Genomic DNA, 25,579 nt, shown 5'->3' on the forward strand with positions numbered 1-25,579 from the left:
CCTTAATCTGGTCATGGAGGCAGCAGATGACATATGATTGTCTATGTTTGATTTCTAACCATATGTGTCAAAATTATGAAATAACTTGTAGGACATGCAGTATACAGTATGTGCCACATGAAGTTATGCTCCGATTTCGGTGTCAAAAATCTTTTTCTCTTTAGTGGATGATGTCGTGGATGAGAGTGATGACAACGATGATACTGAAGCAGATGCTGAAGCCGATGCTGAGAATGAAGATACCGATCAGTTGTTTAAGGTTTGTTATCTGCTTGTTCTCTCTCTCAGACCATATAAAGAAAAAAATGGCCTTGCGCGAAGTAGAATTTTTTATCGTTCATTAAATCTTTGTAATTTTTTTTTTTTATATGTTTACTGGTTGCCTGAGAGCTGCATGGAGCATGTTCAAAGAGATAGGACCGGATTCAGGAAAGTGTTTTTTCCCAGAATTCTGGCCAAAATACTTTGAAATGTCACAATAATGTTGCGACTTTTGTCCGTTTCACACCAGTCTTGTCCAGTTTTGACAAAATTGGTAAGACCTGGGTTGGGTCACTCCGCCATCTACGGTATTTGAGTTCATCTTTGTTTTTAACCCCTTTAAGGAGGCAGCCATTTTTCTTTTTTCGGTTTCATTTTTTTCATTGATTTTTCTCCACCTTTTAAGAGCTATAGTTTTTATTCCATCAATCTAGCCATGCCAGAGCTAGATCTTTGTAGGACTATATGCATTAAAAAGAAACCTTCATAAAGTTTTATGTGGAATTGACAAGAGAACAATTCTTCCTATCAACCAGTGTATGCATGTTTTTCATGGCTAGTTTTGATGAAGGGGCAGGGTGGCATTCAAGGCAGCTTACTCATTAAGAGGCACATAAATAGAGCGAGGCACAAAGTGGCGTGCTCCTCCATGTGTGATTTGCCAAAAATCTTACTCCAGTCAAAGATTGAAGTAAGATTTCACCATTCACTATTGATATGACGCGAGAAGGTTGCCAAGCCCCTCCCCATCACACCCCCAAGCTCCGCTTGATTTGTTGGAGCTTGCCAAAAATGACATAAAAAAAAGTTTTCTGGCTGAAAAACTTTGAATCAGAGCTTTAGTCTCTGAGTTCTGGCAACTTATAAACCATGTTGCACATGATATTACTGAATTAAATAATAGTGATAAATCCAACCTCAGCATCTCACCCGCATTAAATTCTAAAAAATAAATGAATGTTATGTTTTTGTTGTATTTGCTTCTAGGAAAGCAGATAGTAACCATGAAGGATCCATTGCACCTCTTACAGAGAATTGTCACCTCCTAGACTCTGAGGAGAGTAAAATGTCTGCTTGTGTTCTGATGCATCTCCTGCCCCGTTTATTTTCTGTACTATTTCTATTTTGTTCCCAGAATGATGACATCGAGACGGATATCAGTAAGCTGAAACCTGCCCAAGAAGTGGCAAGACCATTAGAAGATCTCAAAATATATGAGCGTTTTTTTCCAGAGCTCTCTGACGATTTCCAGGTAAGAGAAACTCATGATGTTAACTGTGGTGACCAACCGGTGGGTGAGAAGCTGGGCGAGAGAGGCTCTTGGAGTCTGACTTGTGATATGTTGGGCTCAGTGTGAAAGTGGAGTTAGATTGTAGTTAAGAAACTTCTATTATTTATATTTGTCTTGTCTGCGTCTCTCTTAGGGAGCCAAAGTCATTTTAATCTAGTGATCTTTTTCAGTTTTGCAACGAATGAAGACAGCACCCTGAACGTTAATGCTATAGCGAATATAGCTATTTTAGTTATTTCCTCCCATGGGGCACATAACATAATATGCAATATTTCAGGCTTTATTACCCCCTCCCTACAAAAGGATGTTATATTCACAGCCTGAGACGGGGCCTGCTGGTGTGGAGGGGCATCAGGAGCTGAGCTGCTTTCACACGCGGCTGATATCTGCTATATTATATAGTTGACATCTGTCTAACAGCCGCGGTTGGCGCCGAGTTGTGGTCATTACTGTTTTTCACTTTAGTGCCGATGTTTTGACAGCGGCACTTAAATGGAATGCGCTCGTTCATTTTGGACCCGGAGACTCTCTGCCACTATTCACACTAGGTAGGTTTTAACATTAGAGAGTGTAGTTACTGTCCCAAATGGGTACACCTTGTCGTGGTGGGACAACTTTATACTTTTTTGATCAAAACAGTGTTTACTAAGTACCCTTTGTTAATTATTTAATGCACTTGCTTCTTTACTTATTTATTTTTATTAGGGTATATGCACACATTGTTTTTTTCCTTTTGGTTTTCTTTACTTTTATAGCCAGTGTGAACATGCTTTTACATCATGCATGTCATTCAAGTCTACTTCAGTTCAATTTTTTCGCATTTCTGTAATTTATGAGGGAATTGGACATCTAGTACTCAAAGAATAACCATTGTCTTAATAAAAAAAAAAATCAATAATACACTTGAAAATAAGAAACTTTTTAATATATCACTTTAGAGAATTCCTTTTCTTCTCCAGAACTGATCACTTTTCGTGAAAATTTTCAATTCATGAGTAAAATTTTTCTTCGGTGACTGCATATTTGACCAATGTTGAGATAGGATATGAGTTAGTGCTGATACATGTCTATGCAGGACTGTCATCTGAGAAGAACTTGCAGGATGTTTTCTCTGTCTTCATCTACCCCCCACCTTTACTCCTTATAGAACTTTGAGTACCAACCGTCATCTCCTATCTCAATTGGATTTATGACTTTTTACATCAATTAAGGAATTTGCTCTTCAGACCTTCAGGGGCATCACAGCACAGAACCAGACCCCAATCGGAGGACAATAAAACTTTCACACTGCTTATCTATGAACTGTTATCCCTCTCCCATAATGACAATTCTGCTTCACATCACTTGTCTTATCTATTGCGTTTTTTCTGTGCTGTTTTGTGTATAAATATGTGACTCTTCAGATGTTGTATTAAGGTACTGTCACACTTAGCGATGTACCAGCGATCCCGACCAGCGATATGACGCGGTCAGGATCGCTGGTACATCGCTAAGTGGTCGCTAGTGAGCTGCCACATAGGCAGATCTCACTAGCGACATCGCTGGGGACGGGGATCACTACTTACCTGTCACACCAGGCGATCCTGCGTCCTCCCGCCCGGCTCCACGCGTCGCTCGTCCTCACAGCAGGAAGCGTCGCAGGAAGCTGACGACGAGAAACAGTCCTGAACGTTCTCGTGAGATCAGCGATAACCAGCGGGGGAGCCGGTCGCTGGTAAGTATCAGACACAGAGAAATCGCTAGCAATATCGCTATAACGTCACTAGTTATAGCGATATTGCTAGCGATATCTCTTAGTGTGACATGCCCTTTAGCCTTTGCCTGATGAAGAGACCAGAGTAGTCTCGAAAGCTTGCAATTTGTTATCATCTTTTCAGTTAGCCATTAAAGGTATCAACCACTGAGGACTCTCAATTCTGAATATTTTTCTATTTACTGGCTAACACGGTACAAAGATATATATCTTTCCTGTATCTCCTATCTCAAACATTTGGAAAATTTTTATTCACTAAGCACAGATTTTACCCATGTATTGAGAATGAAAGATCAGTCAAGGAGGAGAAAAAAAACGATTCCTCTGAGAAGATATATCACAGAGTTGCTTATTTTCATGTTTATGATGGGATTTTGAAATAAAAATGACAACGGTTACTATTTAAAACTCCTGCAGCAGCACCATCACAGATCAAATGAAGTATTAATGTTCTTTATGAAATCCATGAGCTGTTCTGTAAAACAACGTCCTTGAAAGATAGCGAGATGTTCTCTAATGCGGCCTTCAACACTGTCAAATATGTAAGATTTCCTTTAAGGCGGAACACCCTTTAATAACATAAAATTACCTAATAGTGTATTTAAAAATATTGATTAACCATTCAAATTTACTTAACTGGTAATTTTACAAATACTTTTGCTTGGCCCGTTTAGTAACATACTAAGGTTTGCTGTGAAACATGCTTAGCTTCATGAAGATACATGGGGTGGACACAGTGGAAAATTAGGCGGTTGCTGCAAGAAATCTATCTAGTTGTGACTCTTTTCCAAGCCGCAGTTAATACTCTTCAGTATTTTAATTGTAAGTCTACAAAATTTAAGATTTTACTTTTGCCATCAATGGAGGCTAAAGGGTTGAGGAAATCAAAATTGGAACACGATAAGTCAAGAAACTGTTAAAGTTGTTGGATGATTTCTGTAGATATTAATTTTCGGATAAAATAAACTGTTAGGCTATGTGCACACAGTGCGGATTCACCTGCGGGTTTTTCCGCGCAGAACCACAGGTAAAACCGCAGGTAAAGTGATCTGCGGTTTTCCTGCGGTTTGGCCTGCGGTTTCACACCTCTACTATGTTAAAGGTGTGAAACCGCAGCAGAATCCGCTGAAACAATTGACATGCTGCGGTTTATAAACCGCAGCAAAACCGCGTGGAAAAAAAACGCAGCGTGAGCATAGCGGTTTTTAAAACCCATACGGTAACATGGTACTGTACCATGTCTGCGGAACTGCAGGGCCAAAAACGCTGCGGAACCACAGCAGAATCCGCAGCGTGTGCACATAGCCTTAAAGAGGATATCTGGTGGTTTATTCAGACTTCTTTAACACCTGCAGATATTTGTTTTTACTTCTTTTTTAATTATGTATTTTACCTTACAAAAAACATTTTTTATTATTGTTAAAGGACTTTGACTTGGTGTCAAACGAACCAGTGCCAGGAGCAAACCGCGGTGGCCCTATTGTTGTTCCCACAGCAGGAGAGGAAACACCATATAAGCCAAGACATATCATGAAGGATCTATCAAGGAAAAGTAGTAATATTTCCTTAGAAGATGAATGTAATAAAAGACCAACATTTTTCGATGTGTCAAAGAAAGACAGTAAGAAAGACCGTAACAACGCATTTATACAGACTCCTGGTGAAATCAACAGGTCCTCAGGCTTCTTCTTGAACGATGATATTATAAGGGATCTTGACAAACTCTCACTACATAAGTCTTCATCCAACAACCATTACAAAAATGGATGTGTATCAGCTAAAGACAAGTCCAATGCCTTATCTCATTCCTGTATTAAATCTGCTCAGTCATGTGGTAACAACCTGTTTGACAAACATTCTGTGAATTTAGGACCTTTATGTTGCTCTGGAGTTCTTCCTGATGACGATGAAGATGCAAGTCGTTTGGAGGAAGGAGGATTGCAGAACATGCTTGACACGGAAAACTTATTGCCCCTGCATGATCCAGATCTTTATATTGAAATTGTAAAAAATACCAAATCAGTCCCTGAATACTCAGAAGTGGCATATCCAGATTACTTTGGTCACATACCTCCATTTTTCAAAGAACCTATATTAGAAAGACCATATGGTGTACAAAGGTGAGTTACTAATATTAACAGCTCCCTCATTTCTGCACAAATGTGTTGTGGGTAAAAAAGTAATCTGAGAGCTGAAGAAAATTCAGGTATGACTACAGCTTAATACAATATTCCTTTTTGCTTTTTGCTGCCACTCTCAGAATTAGCTCAGTTATGAGGAGTTGTTTAATTTGGACCCTTACAACAGACAAGGGAGTCTTTGTTAGGTCCCCAGTTGTCACAGTAAAGCATCGAGTGCTCACGATTGTGTTGTGGGAAACTGAAGGCCTAACAGAAGGAGCCGCCTCCATCTGTCAAACCCCCTTAGAGGCTATGTTCGCTAGTGACTGCAGCATTCAAGTGGTTAAATGAACAGAGACCAACTTTCTACACTCCATTTATTACTCAATGCCCAACACTGTTGGCGCAGCAGCCTTTGTAGTGCTTTGTTCTGCTCAATGCCGATGCAATCTTAGTGCTGGAGTCCTGGGTTCAAAACCCACCAAGGACAACATCTGCAATGTGTTTGTATGTTTTCCCCGTGTTTGCGTGGGTTTCTTCCGGGTACTTCGGTTTCCTCCCACAATCCAAAGACATACTGATAGGGAATTTAGATTGTGAGCCGCATCGGGGACAGCGATGATAATGTGTGCAAACTGTAAAGCGCTGCAGAATATGTTAGCGCTATATGAAAATAAAGATTATTATTATGGCTGGTATGTGTTGCAGAGGCGGAGGTCCTCTGTGCTGTAAGCCTGGAATGTTGCCCTGGGACCTATAGTTCCACAAACCTTGTTTAGTTTACAAGGGACTGGGCTTACAGGGTTAGCCAGAGAGCTGGGCGGGTCTGGCTAACCACACACCTCCTAACAAGGGGTGTGTCTCATAGGATATAATGAGACTGTTGTTTGGTCACATGGTCTCTGTGTTGGAAGGTCCTGCAAGAGGACAGGTTTCCTGAAAAGCACATGGAGGAGATCATGTACCTGCAGAGTCTGTGACAGCTACTGCACTAGGGAAGCTACCGTCCTTCTGTGGATGTGGAACTGACAGGGTTGAGCTTGTCGAGCAAGTCATTGTACAGGTCAGTGATCCCAGTAAAGCAGCTTCCCTGAAATTCAGGACTGACAAGAAGTCAGCGTGTGGAACGGAGCTCCTGTAAGGTAACCTCATATAAGGGTCAAGGGGGTTGTATTAAAGGCAGACTGGTGTTTCTGCTATTGGGAGAGACTGGTGGTCATAACAGGTTCCGTTGATGTAAAGAAATGGACTGTAGTTTACGTGGTTTATGCTGTCTAAATAAACCGAATAGACTGTTTAAATGGAAAACCATTCCTGTGTGGTTCAATCCCGCTGCCAAGTGAGTGTCCCCCAACACATTGAGTGCTATCTCACAGCACCCTTAAAAGGAGTTGCTCACTATTCACACAACCCCTTCTCAATCTCTGTTTCTCAATAACATAAATGACACAGAAAAATTATAACACCTGTTCTCTGGTGTCAGTACCGTTCTAGCAGTGTCCGCACTGGCTCTCACGGGGCTAGCATGACATTGGCACGTGATGCCAGTGGCCAATCAGTGCTGGTTTCATCCCACTGTCCTTTGGACTTAATTGACGTCTGGAGGAAATGAGAGAATTGCCACAGCTCTGACTTCTTCCAGATATCTGATTTGTCCGAAGAAGAGGAGTCAAGCCATCGTTGGTGGGCCTCTGGGATCACATGACATAATGTCAGGCGAGCTAGTGCCGACACCAGACGCAATTATAGGTGTTACTATGTTACCGGGGGGAAAACATAGGGATTGAGAAGGGTTATACCCAAAATCACAAGAAGCACAGGGAATATGTTGTTGATCACTGGGTATCTGAGACCGGTTTTGGCCTTTAAATCCTGAAAATTAATTTGTGTTGGAAATTTTTTTTTGTGCACTTGCTTATGAGAGTTGATTAAATATTGGGTTTTTTAATATATATTTTTAAATATGGTACACCTACATTTTGAGTAATTTTTTTTAAATTTTATCAAGGGAACTTTATTTAATTCATAGTCAATACTAACCATTACCTTTTTAATATTTGCTCCAGGACAAAGATAGCTCAAGATATTGAAAGAATGATTCATCCCAATGACATAATCGATCGGGTTATCTATGACCTTGATAGTCCCAGGTAAGGTGCTTTATTACAGTGACGTATTGAATCCACGTGGTGATGTGCTGATAAAAAAAAAATTGGCCAAAGATCAAGGTGTTAAATTTCTAAATAAAGTGTCATGAATGTATTGTCACTGGAAATCATACTTCTGATTCTACTAATATGAAAGATGCAAATCTCAGAAGTGTCAGTTCAATAAGCCATGTATATTGTTGTTTCCAGCGTGGCCTGCCAAAGGCAATTTCAAGTGGTTTTCTAGAGATTATAGCACCTACTGTTTATTCTAATAAGCCATTCTGTACTTTATCTGTACTTGTTTGACTTTTCGCTATTTTTCTTGGCTACACCATAGGTATAAATGTAGTTAGTATTTTCATGACATATATATACATAAAACATATACCATACTTTATTACGAAGATTACTTGTAATTTAAAATGTATGTGCCTTTCTTTATATTTTTTCCAATTTTAAACTATTTTTCCTCATTTCCCATCAAATTATTTAAAGTATAAGATATTGGGAAATTAAAAGGATTCTCCCATCAGAGCATATTGATGGCCTATCCTCAGATGGGTCATCAATATAAGATTGGTGGGGAATCTGATACCCATTACCTCCACCTTATAGCTGTTATTTGTAGTGGCTGGATGTAAGCATATGGAGCGAACTGTGTAGCTCCATTCAGTGTGTAGTGGCTGCTGCTGGGTACTGCAGAACAGCTCTTATTCAAAAGATTAGGGGCAAATAACAGCTGATCTGTGGGATGTCCGGTATTTATAGGACCTATCCTAGAAATAGGTCATCGATATCCTCTAACCGGACAACCTTTTTAAGGATTAGACATCCATTTCTATTTATGTATTTACAATCAGAATCACTCTCATTATATGAAGAGTGAATATTTGGTAATGCAAGCAAAAGAAAAACTGCTTTGAAATGTAATTTCTTCTGCACTCCCTGGTACTATGTTTGGTCCAAAAAGCTGTTTTTATTCTGCTGGCAGATTTGCAGTGTATCATTGGGATATAATTTTTCTACCAAAATCCATTTCCTATCATTCTAGTGTAAGTTACTTCAAGTGAACCTACACAGCTTTACTTGTAGGTAAAATTAAGCCCACTAACAACAGTCGATGGGGATATAATGGGTAATGGAACCTAGCATAGTATTACTCCTGTCAAATCCAGCACACCTTAAAGGGAATATATCACCTATATTATTTTGTGATATTTAAAACCAGATAGTGAAACGATGTTTTTAACAACCTGCTGATTTTTTTGTTTATTTGTGATTGATATTTTTACTCTTAATGCTGCACAGTATGGGACAGTCATGTTTCATAAAGGGGATACTCTCAAGTTCTTAAGTTGCTTTCATTAGTTACAGCATGAAAATAAGAAAGTTTGCAATTGACTTGCTTTTTCCACCTGTTGTCATTCTCCAGCATTGAGAGATTTTATCTCTTTATAGTGTAGAACTGGCTGTGTGCAGTAGCTACATTTCAGGAGAGAGGTTAACTCTTAACATCCCAGCCACCTCTCTCCAGCCCATTAATTTCTATACAGCAGTTTCTGCTCACCTCACTCCTCTTTCCCTCTTCTTTTCTTGCATCACCAGCCCACAGGTTTCGGAGCAGGTCTAGTCACAGCTGTCCAGAACTGTGTGCTTTTTTTCAACTGCCTTGTTATTTCTATGTGTAGTTATAGTGATAGCAGTGAACAAACCATTGAAAGCAACTGAATGTGTTTTAGCAGGAGTTGTGCTGAACTTCATAGTTCTACTAATACTATAGTTTTACTCTTCACCATAACTGTCACTCAGAGGACAGCCCTCCGTGCTAGAAACCAGGATCTGTACAATTCATTTGAAAAGCAAACTGAAATCATTTTGAGTGGAAAAATAAAAATAAAAAACTAAAATAATGTGGTTGCAGGAATGTGCACACCCCTAAATTAATAATTTGTTGAAGTGCCCTTTGAATTTATAACAATATTAAGCCATTTTTTGGGTGGGAGTCTATCAACATAGCACATTTAGAATTGGCAATCAGTGCCCACTCTTCCTTGCAGTGAGGTTTCCAAAATTGCAGGACTTTGAGGCCATCTCCTGTGTACAGCCATCTTCAGGTCAACCAATACATTTTAATTTGCATTCAGATCTGGGCTCTGTCAAAGCTATTCTTTTGTTGATTTGGAGGTATGCTGTCATGCTCACGTGTGGAATTTCTCTTCTTCAGCTTTTTAGCTGGAGCCTGAAGGTTTTTTTTTGAAAAATTAATATTTGGAACTGTTCATAATTCCCTCCACCTTGAATAAAACCATAGTACCAGCTGTTGAAAAACAGCCACAAAGATAATGCTGCCTCCACTATGCTTCACTGGGGGTACGGTGTTCTTTTGGTGGTGCATCGTGTTGTTTTTGCGACAAATATACATTTTGGAATTATGACCAAAAAGGTCAACCTTGGTCTCATCAGTCCATAACCCATTTTCCCATAAACATTCTTTGGCAGACTTGATGTAAGTTTTGGGAAAACAGTCAGGCTTGGATGTTTTCCTTGGTAGGAAAAGGCTTTTCTTGTCACCATACCCCACAGGCCAGACATATAAATAATATGGGAGACTGTTGTCAGATATTTAATAAGTTCTAAGCAGCTTTTAGGAATAAATAAATGTAAAAAAAAATGTCTTGGAGTCCCCCGATTTTTAGTCCATTAATTTATTTGCTAAATACAATTGCAGAAGACTACACATGGAAAGCACGGATTATAGATCTCATTGACCTCTCTCTAACTGTTCGAGCTGTGAATTTATTGTACTTGCCTGATGAAATGTTGGCTTTGCTTTGAGATGTGTGCATAAAAATGTGACATCAAACGCATGGTCCCTGTGTCGTGTGATGATTTTTTTTTTTTTTCTCTCGCACCTATTGACTTGCATTGCCAAGTTCGATCTTATTCTTGCAATTGCGGCATGCTGCAGTTTTTCTTTTTTTCGCATTCTTGTCCGAGCTGAAAAAAACCTTGCAGATGAGTACTGACTCAATGTTTTCTCGCATTACACTCATCCAATTTATACGCTCATGTTAATGAGCCCTAAATGTGATTAGCTAATTCTGCACACCACATCCCTAATTCTGAGAGTGTTCAAACTTATGCAACTACATTATTTTAGTTTTGCTACTTTTGTTTTTTTTTTATTTCCGTCCTGAAAATTATTTCATTTTTTTTGTCAATGGATTTGTGCATATCATGGGTGACCTTAAAGGTGGAAAAAGTTCTGAAATGATTCTTCTTGGTATGATTTTTTTCATGATAAAAACTTAAGCATTTTATCAGGAATGGGTGTGTAGACTTTTTATATTCACTGTACGTCATAACAAACACAGTCTGCAATATGTAGTATTTTGGGTAGTAATTCTCGTTAATTGTAATGGATATTTTATTGTGATCACCTAATTTCACATTTTTCCTGTTGAGGATGAATTTTACAGGTTCACACACTTCAGGTTAATCTTGGCTTGGAAAGATTATTCATGACTGCTGAGGATTAACATCTTCTTTACTTCTTAATGCAATGCAGCTGTTCTGCACCGGATGAGAGCGAAGTTCTCAAGTTCAACTCTAAGTTTGAATCTGGAAACCTGCGGAAGGTTATTCAGATAAGAAAGTAAGACATCCTCCTGATTCTCTCGCCACAGGAAGACTGTTTAAAGGGACAAAAACTGCATGTGTGATTTATTTTTCAGACATGAATATGATCTCATCTTGAACTCTGATATAAACAGCAATCATTACCATCAGTGGTTTTACTTTGAAGTGAGTGGAATGAGGACCGGGACTGCTTATCGCTTTAACATCATCAATTGTGAAAAGTCAAATAGTCAGTTTAATTATGGTAAGACCTAAATATGCAGAGGTCTATGTAGGTTTTCTGATTATTGAAAAACATCTCTTCTAAGGACGTGTTACGTCTGACTTCCAGCTCTGGCTGTAGTTTTAGCCGAGCAGTGTCGGGAAGCCGAGAAAATAAACAATCAATATAAAAACAATACTCTCACATTGCTATAGGTGTCCATACACATTAGACCTTCTGATGAACCGCCTGATCATGTAATGGGTATGGGGGTCCTCTCAATTAACTCATGAGGACAGATATCGAAGATAAACATTTTAAACATAGAATCATAGAATGTTAAAGATGGAAGGGAACTCCAGAGTCATCTGGTCCAACCCCATGGTCAATGAAGGATTCACGAAGTCATCCCAGACAGATTTCTGTCCAGCTTCTGCTTGAAGACATGTCAATTTTTTTGTTTTTACAGGAGATATTAATATTATTATTCCCTTCTCCCCACTGAGAATACATTCATATTTGGCTGAGCCCACTGGTGTTTGGGCAACAGCTGTCTCTATTACATGGCTACTCTTGTGTACGTCTTGTCCTTAGGTTTTACTGTGCGTATCTTTGTTATCTTGAACGTACGTTGAGTTATGGTCCATCAACTGAGATCTTGACTATACAGGGTGGGCCATTTATATGGATACACCTAAAAATTGGGAATGGTTGGTGATATCATCTTCCTGTTTGTGGCACATTAGTATATGGGAGGGGGAAAAATTTTCAAGACGGGTGGTGACCATGGCGGCCATTTTATAAATGGCCCACCCAGGTGCATCCATATAAATGGCCCACCCTGTATATTAGTCGTTTTTAGATTGCATAACCGCAGTTTTGACATTGCCGGGTTTGGTGTGGCATGGTTAGGATGAAGGAGGTATAACCCCTTTCTTATAGGTTTGACCACTGGGTTCCCCATCTCATTCATATTCAAATTGTGCTTTCATAATAGGACATGCTTACCGACAAAGCAATTCAAAGTGCTGCACTGCCATAGATTTCCACCCTCATCTGTCTACCAACCTGTGCATTATGTTCTGCCAATGATATAAAGGCCCCCATACACATTAGGCTATCATCGCCTGAACCCTCCATTATTACATAAGCCAACCGTCAAATGTGTTAGGGGTCTCAAACTCTTCAAGCAACTGGTGATGTCAGTTTGGGGAAAACAGGATCCAGCATGGCTGATTTCTGTCTGAATCCTTTTGTTATCCTTGATAAGCCACCAGAAGAATCTGGCAGCGGTTCTAGCATAGAGGACACAGGAGCATATGGTTGAGCCTATCTCTCCTGTGCAGGGAAGTAAGGAGAGATAGCTGGGGGATAGAATTATCTGCAGACAATCATTAAGCGGACAGTTACCTATTTTCTATATTCTAACTTTCTCCATAAATTTTTTTGGTACTGCACCAGTTTTTTGGAATGCTTTACCCTAGACAATCAGGTTATTTCCTAGATACTGGTTGGTGACTGACTCACAATGCTTTGTGTATAATTTCCCATTGTTACAAAACATTGTCATGTTTTTAATTTTTTTGTCTCCACCCTGTTTCTATGCTATTACCATAATTTGCTTTGTACATATACCCTCTAAATCAGGGGTCCTTAAACTTTTTAAACGGGGCCAGTTCACTCTCCCTCAGGGTCTTAAAAAAAAACTATGAACAAATTCCTATGCACACTGCACTTAACTTATTTTGAAGTAAAAAAGCAAAGCAAAGCAGGAACAAATACAATATTTAAAATGAAGAACAAGTAAAGTTAAATCGACAAACTTACCGGTATTTCAATGGAACGTATGGGCCTGTTTTTGGCCAATGAGATGGTCAATATCCAGTTCCATATTTGTCACTGCTTGTAACAAGTGAAGCAATGTTTCTCTTTCTTGATATCATTGTTTCTTATGGGATTCCAAATTGCTATTAGTAAAATATCAATAACTTTACAGCGCTACAAAAACAATATACCGTACCAGCAATAAAATTGCCCACACAGGGACATACAGACTGCACAGCCCATCAATGCAGTCTGAGCAGTGCCCATCAATGCAGCCTTTCCAGTCAATATCATTTCAGCCTCGCCAGTGCCCATATTGGTGGAACTCCGCTTTTACCTTAGGCTCAGACTGGTGTGGTGCGAGAGTCCACAATATGCAGCATAGGTCCCCAGTAGACAGCATAGGTCCCCAATAGTCAGCATACTTCTCAAGAGGCAGGTAAATGTCCCTAACAGGCAGTATTGGTCCCCAATAGGCAGGTAAATGTCCCCAGTAGGCAGCATAGGTCCCCAATTGGCATGATACACTGGACCGTCGTAAAAAACCCCCCACAAAAAAACAGTACTCCCATATGTCCCCCGCTGCTCTGAAGCGGTGCCCGCTTGACTCCATCTTCTTCTGGCACAGGCGACGTGATGACAATCACGTCGTCAGTGCTGCATACGGAGGGCCGCGCATCGCCTTTCCTCGCCGCCTCGTCGTTCCACCCGCGATTACAGGGTCCGCCGGCATTGAACTGCAGTGAAGTTCAATGTCGACCGGGCCCAGGAGCCTCGCGGGCCGTAGTTTGAGGACCCCTGCTCTAAATGGTAGTAAAGTGCTGGGGAACATGTTGGTGCTATATAAATGTTATAAATAGACAGCTCTGGCAAAAATTAAGAGACCATTGCACAGTTTTATAAAAATCAGCTACTCTACATGTCTGACAGCCATTCCATTCCAGTGTCAGAATAATTCCAACCAGAGTACACCTCATTCTACTTAATGTGACACCGATTTGGTGATCACCTGAACCAAATCTTATTTATCGAAGGAAAGTATAAAAAACCCTGCTGTGTTGTTAAAAATCCTCTTGCAATAGAACAACCTGGATGGCAAAACAAGTGCTATAATAATATCCCAAAAGTATTAGGAATGAAAAAATAACTTTTAATCATGCCAAAGGAATAGAAAAGTCTTGAGTGAGGTAAAGAAGGGATCAATTCTGGCTTTACTAGTAGAGGGATACAGTGAGCGTCATGTTGCCTCCATCCTTAAAATTTCTAAGACGGCAGAGGGCGAAAAAAAAAAGCTACAGACCGGCAGAGGGCGAAAACCACGCTCCATTGACCAGGATGACCGTCATCTTATTCGAATGTCACTCAGCAACTGCAGGATGACATCAAGTGACTTACAAAAGGAATGGCAAATGGCAGCTGGGGTGAAGTTTACGGCAAGAACAGTTTGTAACAGGCTCCTGGAGGCAGGGCTTAAGTCATGTAAAGCTAGAAAAAAGCCTTTCATCAATGAGAAGCAAACGAGAGCCAGGCTGAAGTTTGTCAAAGACCACAAGGATTGGACCATAGAGGACTGGAATAAGGTAATCTTCTCTGATGAGTCTAGTTTTCAGCTCAGCACCAACACCTGGTCGTCTAATGGGTAGATGTAGACCTGGAGAGGCTTACAAGCCACATTGTCTTGCACCCACTGTGTAATTTGGTGGAGGATTGGTGATGATATGGGGATGCTTCAGCAAGGCTGGAACTGGGCAGGTTAATCTTTGCAAAGGATGTATGAATCAAGTCGCATACAAGGTTATCCTGGAAAAGCAGTTGATTCCTTCTGCTCAGGCATCGTTCCCCAACTCTGAGGACTGGTTTTTCTAGCCTGACAATGCGCCTTGCCACACAGCTAGGGCCAATCAATGTGTGGATGAAGGACCACCACATCAAATCCCTGCCATGGCCAGCCCAATCTCCAGACCTGAACCCCATTGAAAACCTCTGGAATGTAATCAAGAGGAAGATGGATAGTCGCAAGCCATTAAAGACGAACTGCTTAAATTTTTGTACCAGGAGTGGCATAAGGTCACCCAAAAGCAGTGTGAAAGACTGGTGGAAAGCATGCCAAGATGCATGAAAGCTGTGATTAAAAATCATGGTTATTCCACTAAATATTGATTTCTGAACTCTTCCTGAGTTAAAACATTAGTATTGTTGTTTCTAAATGATTATGAACTTGTTTTCTTAGCATTATCTGAGGTCTGCAAGCACTGCTTTTTGTTATTTTGACCATTTGTAATTTTCTGAAAATTGATACAAAATTTACAGCTTGGAAATTTGAAGACGTTGTCAGTAGTTTATAGAATAAAAGAGCAATTTACATTTTACTCAAAAATATACCTATAAAGAGAAAAATCAGACAAACTGAAATTTTGCAGTTGTCTCTTAATTTTTGCCAGAGCTGTATATTTAGAACTATTAAATAAATGAAAAAGTAAGCATCGTTTAGCAATGTAATACAGATGCCAGCTGTTATTTTTTTTATCAAATCCTACATGTGTTAGACAACGTTGTAGATTTTGTACCTTTCTTTTCTTTGGTTGTACTATTGTAACACCCTTAAATATTGAGAATGAGGCAAATTTCTAAGGATCCAGAGAGAGAGCTTTTTATTATTACATAGTGGAGTTGAAACAGTTATTTCAGATATATCAATTTGATAATGACCAACAGATTTAGTAGTAAAATATTTTTGTTTTGTGTTTTACACAAAGGTATGCAGCCCCTTATGTATTCTGTACAGGAGGCATTAGCTTCCCGGCCTTGGTGGATCCGTGTTGGAACAGATATTTGTTATTATAAGTAAGTAAATCCTTTTTTAATGTGATAGAACTCCAATTTACTTGCTGATACCTACCCTTATCTTCTTATCTACATTATTTTTAAATGTATAAAATATATGGCGTGCCTGCATAGTATGAAAATGCTGGGAAAAAAAATGTTCAATTTATTCTTTATTTTTTTTTTTCACCATACCAAGATCACTTTCCACGCTAAACTGCAAAGTACAGAATCCATAGCCATGTAAAGCCGCAAAGCAGACAGCAGAGATGAGCGATCGGTTTGCGGGACACCGGTGCAGTGTCCAGGCAAGTAGTAGCTGCTGCTAGTCAGGAGGCCCGTGGATCTCTTACCTTCCAGCGTCCACTACATGGCTTCTGATTAGCCAAGGCGCTGCGACATCATCTTTGCGTCACACTGCACAGATGACATTGCGCCGGCCCTGAAGTATCAAATGCTGTACCGGGGACGCCATAAGATAAGAGATTCACGGGCCTCCTGTCTAACAGCAGGTACCACTGATCTGGATGCTGCACTGGGGTCCTATGAATCGATCTGGTCGTTTCTGATCTGGGATATTTAGATGAAAAAAAAAGCAGTTCTTAAAAATCGGGCTGCTTGGCCATACTTGCGTTCCCTGGTGTTATCTTGTATGTTTTCCCCAATAGAAACCACTTTTCCAGAAGTTCCATAGCTGCTGGCGGTCAGAAGGGAAAGTCCTACTATACTTTGACATTTACTGTCAGCTTTCTGCACAAAGATGACGTCTGCTATTTTGCATATCACTATCCTTACACATATTCCACATTAAGGGTAAGATTATTCATTTTTCTGTGCAATGTTTTTGTCATTAAATTTAATATTGTCTAATAATAGTCAGTTTTTATTTTCTTGTTTTGAAGTTCTAAAAGCTAACCCTGAAAAATATGAAATCCCTTGCACTAGTAATATAATTTTCTGCACTGGATTTTAGAAATCTTTCACTTGTCTCTGATATATACACCTAAATCAGTTCATACATGCAAGTACTGTATTATGGCTGATCAAATATTAAAAATGAAATCTTTTACAATACTTTTATAAAGAGTAAATTTTGATTTTTCACCATAATCTGTATTTACAAAAATCTAAATAGTCTAGTAGTGGGTGATGGATAATAGCCAGGCTTGAGAACTGCTGGGCATCCTCAGAACAAATCTGCACTGCAGGCCAGTGTCCACGTGGAAATATTCTACAGGACGAGATTGTATTCCTTTGCCGATATCCATCCAAGAATCCAGACCGAAAATCTGCTGTATTCCTGTTCTATGAGGACATGCTCCAAGTCAGGAGGCCTAGCTGTTCTCCTTAGAATAAATCTTGGAACTACTAGAACCTAGCTTGAAAACTGGTAAGCCACTTATGTTACAGATCTACCAATTCTCTGGATGCCGACACCACTGATTGGCAGCCTTCTGTGTACACTTTGCATAGGCAGAAAGCTAATTACCAAAGGTGTCCATATACAGTCAATCAATGGCACTTTGCATCAATGTTAAGTCTAGAACCCTGGTGTGAATAAACCCAAGGAAATTAAGAGATTTATTACAATAAAAAATGTATAATTGTATTATTTCATATTGAAAAAACAAACAAACAAAAAAACCTCATGAACTAGAAAGTAAAAAAGCAGAATGCCTCACAGGGGAGACCATAAGCTCCAAAGAATTAAGACATATCCATAGGTGTTTATATCACTAAGAGGAATATTGTACCATTCTCAGACAATGGGTAAAAATTGGAGGGAGGTATAAATATGGTAATAGTTAGATCAGAGGTAAAGGTCTAGGGATAGTTAAAAGAATTACGCTGGTAAATAAAGCACTTAACCCTCCGTCAGGCGCAATATAGATTCTCCTCAGTTCATGCGCAATGTGCCTGACAAGCACAGGTCAGAAAACCACCTATAGTAGCTACATATTTCAATTTCAGGACTATAGAAGTAGTCAGTGACCTTCATAGGAATGTATTAAAAGAGATTACACCAAATCAGATGCAAAAAAAACCATTTATTAACCATAAACTTATTAAAACTAAAAGTACCACTTTTCGGTAGTACCGCCAAATAGGCTCCAGTTATCTTTACTTAACTATTGCTTAAATATAAAATTATGGAAAAAAACTTAAAGGATATTGCACTTAGATGTTACTTAATTATTTTCTACTCATCTTCAGTGGTTTCAATTGCAGCAGAAGCAGCACAGGTACACTTAGAAAAGCAAGGCTGGCAGACGAAAGTTGCATGGGAAAGGCAGATTGATTCTTTACATATTTTGCAGTCATATTTAGAAAGCCTTCTGAAACCAGATACAAATGAGCAGGTAGTACAACTGCGTCTTTTAGAAGGTGGTAGAGTCGGTGTTTGTTCTGGAACGTCCTTGGGACGATATCTCTTCAACCGGTGTTGCAGGGCAAGGGGCATTCCAACCGTCTTTGTACTTCTTAGGCTTAGCTCTCCACTCACCAGTTCATTAGCCAATTGTTTTAGGTACATTCTTCTGCGCATTTGTTTAAGTTCATTACCGAGGTAAATTACTTGTGAGTTGATGCCACCCACATTCAGCATTGTAAAGAAGATTACCATCGGCCAGCGTTTGGTATTTCGACTTACATTGAAATTGCCACACATTTGGTCAGCAGTGTCAACGCAGCTTTTGGTCAAATTATAAAAAGTTATGATTTCTGGTTTCCTTAGCTCCCCAGACTCTGGATCAATGGTGTAATCATTATGTAATGAAGAGACCAAAATCACATTTTTCCTCTCGCGTGGGATGTAAGAAACTAAAATCTTTCCATTACTGAACCCAAACATAGTGCTATACTGTTGTTTGCCTTTTGTATATAGAAAATCTGGCGGCAACTGCCTTTTGTTTTTTCTAACAGTTCCCACATATGACAGCTTTTTCGTTTTTAAAAAATCAATCAGATCAAAGTCAGTAAACCAGTTGTCAGCAGTGATATTTCGATCAGATCCAAACATTGGCTCAGCAATTCTCTTTACCACATCACTAGACTTGTTGCTCACATTGAAAGGACCTGGTGGCTGTCTTCCACAATAAACTTCCATGTTCATAGTGTACATCATCCTTGCATCAACCATGGCAAAAATTTTAATTCCATATTTGTTTGGCTTTGATGGTATATATTGCCGAAATCCACATCTTCCACGGAAACCTGGAAGCATCTCATCAATAGTGAGGTTTTGCCCCGGGCAATAGCTTTTTTGACAATTCATAATAAATTGTTGAAATATGTCCCGAATTGGTTCAAGCCGGTCATAACCTTTTCGTTCTGTCCGGGTACTTCGATCATCGAAACGGAGGCAACGGATCAGGACTTTGAATCGTTTCAGATTCATCACAAGGCTGAATTTTTCGATGCCATCACCGTCTGTCCCCCACAGCTCCTCCAAACTTTGCCTATTTGCTCTGAAAGCACCAGCTAGGTATAACAAGTCAATAAATGCCTTGAGTTCAATCACATCAGTGTTTTTGATGTCCCTCTCTCTGGAGAATTGCTCTTTGATTGTGTCAATATACTGGTTAGTGAACCGAACAATAGTTTCCAACATGCTATCTGTAATTAGATTACTCCAACATTCCACTGCAGTTTTAGCTTTTCTAGCACTTCCAATAACTCCAGGAAGGTGTGTAATAATATTGTGGGATTCTCTGCGCTGTTTGTTCTTGGGTGCCTTTTTGTTCCACTTTGTATTTTTATCTTTGCCCAAATAATAAGCTAGATCTGTGTCTGTTTCCTCTGTATCAGTGTCATCACCATCCTGCTCTGTTCCAGAATCAGTGTTACATTCTGCTACCTCATCTTCAGATGAAATGTCACTAGATTCCTCTAAATCCTCAGTTACTGCTGGTTCTTCCTCATCATCTTCTAACAAAAAAATCTTCATTTCTTCTAAATGAAGGGGTTTAGATGAATCATACTGTTTTCTGGCCATTGCAGCAGAAAATCTGAAGCAAGAGAGAAAGAGTATGTGTTAGGGCGCAATGTGCCTTAGAAGCCACCCTCCTTTTGTCTAAGAAAACAGTACTTATGTACACTAACTTAGCATTAATCCTTCATAAAACAAGCTAAATACACAATCGTGATGAATAAAAAAAGAAAATACTAACCTTTCAATTTGTGTTGAAATCAGGCGCAATGTGCCTGAGAAGCCAAAGTGTTGATATCTGCTCACTAGAAGGTCTGCTGAGTCACTGTGATATCAGGTTTCACAGAGCCTGTAGTCAGGAGATAACTAGGAGGGGTGGGGTTTTCTGATAAGTGGGCAAAGAGAGAGAAGTGAAACTAATTACTGTGTGCCTGTCAGATCTATTGCGCCTGACGGAGGGTTAACAAAAACAACTCCTGACACTTGAAACAATGTAAAGATCACACTCCCTATTTATGTCAACTCTAAAGACAAGGTAGCAATTTCAAACAAATCCAAGTGCCATATTACAGGTAAAAATAAATGTGAGCATGTGTCCCTATAGCATGTTAGCATGTTACCTGACAGTGAGGAGAGAGCACAGGAGTATAGAAACGGTTTATGCATTAAAGATAGATAGGGAAAGGATTCACCTGAAAGAGTCTGGAGTGGCATCTCCTCACCCCGACGCGCAATTCGCCACTGGCTTCTTCATGGTTATGCAGAGTTCATGAATATGGAGCACTATATGAAGGCAGGTTTATCCTGTAGTGAAGTCCTTTAATGAAGATCTCTTGGTGATAAATCTGTGACTTTATAAAAGTTACAACATGCAGCCCAGTAAGAGACACATCAGTAGAATCAGGTTTTCTGTCTCTAAATCATGCTGCTTTCAGACCATAAGTGGCAAAAACATTGTAACAAATTCCCTTTAAGGGGTTTTTCCAAAATAGTCAGTTATCCCCTATCAATAGGAGAGGGGGGTACGTTACTGATTTATTTACGTATTTATTTTACTCACTTATATGGCGCCATTAATTCCACAGACATTATCATCACTATCCCCAATGGGGCTCACAACCTAGATTCCCTATCAGTATGTCTTTGGAGTGTGGAAGGAAACCATAGGACCCGTAGGAAACCCACGCAAACACAGGGAGAACATACCAACTCATTGCAGATGTTCTTGGTGGGATTTGAACATCGGATGCCAGCTCTGTAAGGCTGCAGTGCTAACCACTGAGCCACCATCCTGCTGACTGATTGCTTGGGGGTCCGACTGCTGTGACCCCTTGCCAGTGATCCTGAGAACAAGGCTCTGCATTCTGCAGAGCCCCAACTGAATGGCGCAAAGTTAGTCTGTGCACCTCCACCACTTTTGTATTTGGGACTGCCGAAAAAAGGCAAGTACCTTACAGTGATACGTTGAGCAAACAAAAGTACACTTTGACAGAAAAGTTAGTGGGAGCGTAATGACTAAAGACTAGCTAGCAAGCCGTCTATCTCCAAAATCTCAGCCTCACAGCTCAGTTACTGTACATTAGCACTGTATATATGCCACTAAGTGAGATAAAGTAACTTAACTTTCAATAAAATTGATAATTGTACAATATATCTTTTCATCCAGAATGTTTTCTTTAGACCTTCAGACATCCAGGAATTACAAGAGTTTTTGACGATTGGAACACATTTGTATTATAGTCTGTGTCGCTGTTAAAATCTCCATGTTTTTTGCTGCAAGAAATCCTGGAAACATGTCCGAGTCACAGATCAAAATTACCCCTACACGTCTATAAATCTGAGAAACATCAGTAACAGCACAAAATGTTACCCGTTTGCTGTCTGTGGCTATGCTTTGTAGTGGATAGAAGAAGCTTTATAATTTACATGAGGAAATCACTGGTTAAACTTTTTAATTTTATTTTTTTTTTCTGAATTCTTGAATTGAAATCCAGGCTGATCCTGCAGAGATTTTCCACATAGAAATTGACCCGTGCTCTGGATTTGTAACACCTCAACATGTCAATTTCACTTTCAGATTGAGTAAGGATATGTTGCAAATTTTCCTCATTGAAGTCAAGTGGAAATAACCTAAGAGAGAAGCAAAATGAACATATACCCTGTTGTAAAGAAGTAAAATCAATAGGGCATAGAAATAGTAAACTCTGTCCTCGATATAAAAAAGTGCAATAGTCATCCCACAAGCGCCATAGTACTCAATCGTGACTGTCCTAACCTCTTGTATTAAAACCTTGTGTCAAAAATGACCTCAATGTGAATAAGGGCCGAGCAGAACCGAGGCCCAACTATAGCACACCAAGCTATGGGAAACCCAAAAAAGAGAGGTCTAACCCTTGTGGGCACGGAGTGGAAGAACCTAAAGCAAAACCAAAAGAAATGAACTGGAGTATGCATGCAACGTTAAGGCGCATGTTCACACTAGAAATTACACAGATAAAGTCTAAGATAGAAATAAAATGAACATAAGTCAGTGGAAGTCCAAAATGTAGTCCTATGGTTGCAAACTGTGCTATTTAATATTGGTAGATGCAGACAATTGTAAAATATTGAAAAAAGCCGCATGCTCAACATTTCACTTTTTTTTTTTTTTACCACGTCCATGTTGGTGCTAGTTTGGTCCCCCATCAGTTTATATATCCCGTCTTCCAGCAATGACATGCCATATAGACACATGGTCACTGCAGTGAATTGGGCAAAGAAAATCTACCCCAAGATATGTTGTGGTTTTCCCTGCACCTTCTTGTATATTCTCTGTGGAAATCTTACTCTCTTATGCTTTTTTAATACTTTAGAAAACAATTTGATGTTTTGTGTTTCCAAAGATGCACCTTGAAAAACTGGAGTCTCTGCATAATCCCCAGCAGATCTATTATCGCCATGATGTATTATGTGAAACACTAGCTGGAAATGGATGCCCGGTAGTCACCATAACTGCTATGCCAGAGTCCAATTACTACGAGAATGTCTATCAGTTTCGTAAGTTGAAATTGTCTCCCTACAATTATTTATTTCCTTTAGGAGATCACCTTTTAGCTGTGAAGAATATTCTGTACAGTCCCAGGCCTCCTCAGCTGGTGATTTGCACCATTTCAGACACTGATGATGGTGCTTATAAATTGAGTTAAAGTTCATTATTTCACTCCAGTGAGATCTTCCTTCCAGGGAAGACCAATGTTTATTAGACTTCAACAAAGGATTGAGGGGGCTTGAGAACGAAGTGCTGTTAGGCATCTGAAAAATGCAATCTTCATATAAAAATTAGATGAGAATCGTCAATAAAGCCGAGGCTTGTCTATTTCCATATTGGCCATTCTTCCTTGCTTTTTGATGGTGTATGTACAGTGGGGAAAAAAGTATTTGGTCAGCCTCCAGTTGTGCAAGTTCTCCCACTTAAAAAGTTGAGAGAGGCCTGTAATTAACATCATAGGTAGACCACAACTATGAGAGTCAAAATGAGAAAACAAATCCAGAAAATCACCTTGTCTGATTTGGCAAGATTTATGTTTAACCCCTTCACTACCAAGGGTGGTTTGCACGTTAACTACCGGGCCAATTTTTACAATTCTGACCACTGTACCTTTATGAGGTCATAACTCTGGAACGCTTCTATGGATCCCGGTTATTCTGACATTGTTTTCTCGTGACATATTGTACTTCATGTTAGTGGTAAAATTGCATTCAAATAACTTGCGTTTATTTGTGAAAAAAACGGAAATTTGGCGAAAATTTTGAAAATTTCGCAATTTTCCAAATTTGAATTTTTATGCCCTTAAATCACAGCGATACGGCACACAAAAAACTTAATACATAACATTTCCCACATGTTTACTTTACATCAGCACAGTTTTGGAACCAAAATTTTTTTTTGTTAGGAAGTTATAAGGGTTAAAAATTGACCAGCGATTTCTCATTTTTGCAACACCATTTTATTTTTAGGGACCACTTCACATTTGAAGCCACTTTGAGGGGTCTATATGATAGAAAATACCCAAAAGTGACACCATTCTAAAAACTGCACCCCTTAAGGTGCTTAAAACCACATTCAAGAAGTTTATTAACCCTTTAGGTGCGTCACAGGAATTTTTTGAATATTAAAAAAAAAATTAACATTTAACTTTTTTTCACAAAAAAAATACTTCAGGTTCAATTTTCTTTATTTTACCAAGGGTAACAGGAGAAATTGGACTGCAAGACTTATTGTGCAATTTGTCCTGAGTACGCTGATACCTGATATGTGGGGGGGAACCACTGTTTCGGCGCATGGCAGAGCTCAGAATGGAAGGAGCGCCGTTTGACTTTTTCAATGCAAAATTGGCTGGAATTCAGATCGGACGCCATGTCACGTTTGGCGAGCCCCTGATGTACCTAAACAGTGGAAACCCCCCCAAGTGACCCCATTTTGGAAACTAGACCCCCCAAGGAACTTATCTAGATATGTGGTGAGAACTTTGAACCCACAAGGGCTTCACAGAAGTTTATAACGTACAGCGGTACAATTAAAAAATCATATTTTTTCCACAAAAATGATCTTTTCACCCCCAATTTTTAATTTTCCAAGGGTAACAGGACCCTAAAAGTTATTGTGCAATTTGTCCTGAGTACGCTGATACCCCATATGTGGGTGTAAATGACTATTTGGGCGCATAGCAGAGCTCGGAAGGGAAGCAGCGCCATTTGACGTTTTTGGCTAGAATTGAGATCGGACACCATGTCGCGATTGGAAAACCCCTGATGTACCAAAACAGTGGAAACCCCCCACAAATGACACCATTTTGGAATCTAGACCCCCCAAGGAACTTATCTAGATGTGTGGTGAGAACTTTGAACCCCCAAGGGCTTCACAGAAGTTTATAACGTACAGCAGTACAATTAAAAAATCATATTTTTTCCACAAAAATGATCTTTTCACCCTCAATTCTTATTTTTCCAAAAGTAACAGGACCCTAAAAGATATTGTGCAATTTATCCTGAGTACGCTGATACCCCACATGTGGGGGTAAACCACTATTTGGGCGTATGGCAGAGCTCGGAAGGGAAGCAGCGCCATTTGACGTTTTTGGCTGGAATTGAGATCGGACACCATGTCGCGTTAGGAAAGCCCCTGATGTACCAAAACAGTAGAAACCCCCCACAAATGACACCATTTTGGAAACTAGACCCCCCAAGGAACTTATCTAGATGTGTGGTGAGCACTTTGAACCCCCCAGTGCTTCACTGAAGTTTATAACGTCCGGGCGTGAAAATAAAAAAATCGTATTTTTTCCACAAACATGATCTTTTAGTCCCCATTTTTTTATTTTCCCAAGGGTAACAGGAGAAATTGGACCCCAAAAGTTGTTGTCCAATTTGTCCTGAGTACGCTGATACCTCATATGTGGGAGAAAACTACTGTATGGGCACACGTCGGGGCTCGGAAGGGAAGTAGTGACGTTTTGGAATGCAGACTTTGATGGAATGGTCTGCGGGTGTCATGTTGCGTTTGGAGAGCCCCTGATGTACCTAAACAGTGGAAACCCCCCACAAGTGAC

At 39.7% G+C, this 25,579-nt stretch overlaps 1 protein-coding gene across 7 annotated transcripts in view; it reads left to right on the forward strand.

The window, feature by feature from the left end:
- The window catches only part of AGTPBP1 (ATP/GTP binding carboxypeptidase 1), a 261,694-nt gene that overhangs the window by 157,946 nt on the left and 78,169 nt on the right, over positions 1-25,579 (forward strand). For all 7 annotated transcript variants that reach the window (XM_073546002.1, XM_073546003.1, XM_073546006.1 and 4 more), the window contains 9 exons: positions 165-259; positions 1,397-1,513; positions 4,731-5,425; positions 7,492-7,575; positions 11,144-11,230; positions 11,310-11,458; positions 15,997-16,084; positions 16,732-16,876; positions 22,874-23,027. In XM_073546002.1, coding sequence (XP_073402103.1) covers positions 165-259; positions 1,397-1,513; positions 4,731-5,425; positions 7,492-7,575; positions 11,144-11,230; positions 11,310-11,458; positions 15,997-16,084; positions 16,732-16,876; positions 22,874-23,027 — 1,614 coding nt within the window. The remainder of the gene's footprint in view (positions 1-164; positions 260-1,396; positions 1,514-4,730; positions 5,426-7,491; positions 7,576-11,143; positions 11,231-11,309; positions 11,459-15,996; positions 16,085-16,731; positions 16,877-22,873; positions 23,028-25,579) is intronic.

The sequence above is a fragment of the Dendrobates tinctorius genome, unplaced genomic scaffold (genome assembly GCF_039654945.1).
Source record: "Dendrobates tinctorius isolate UK_male_01 unplaced genomic scaffold, ASM3965494v1 ptg000144l, whole genome shotgun sequence".
In the NCBI taxonomy this organism is placed as follows: Eukaryota; Metazoa; Chordata; class Amphibia; order Anura; family Dendrobatidae; genus Dendrobates; species Dendrobates tinctorius.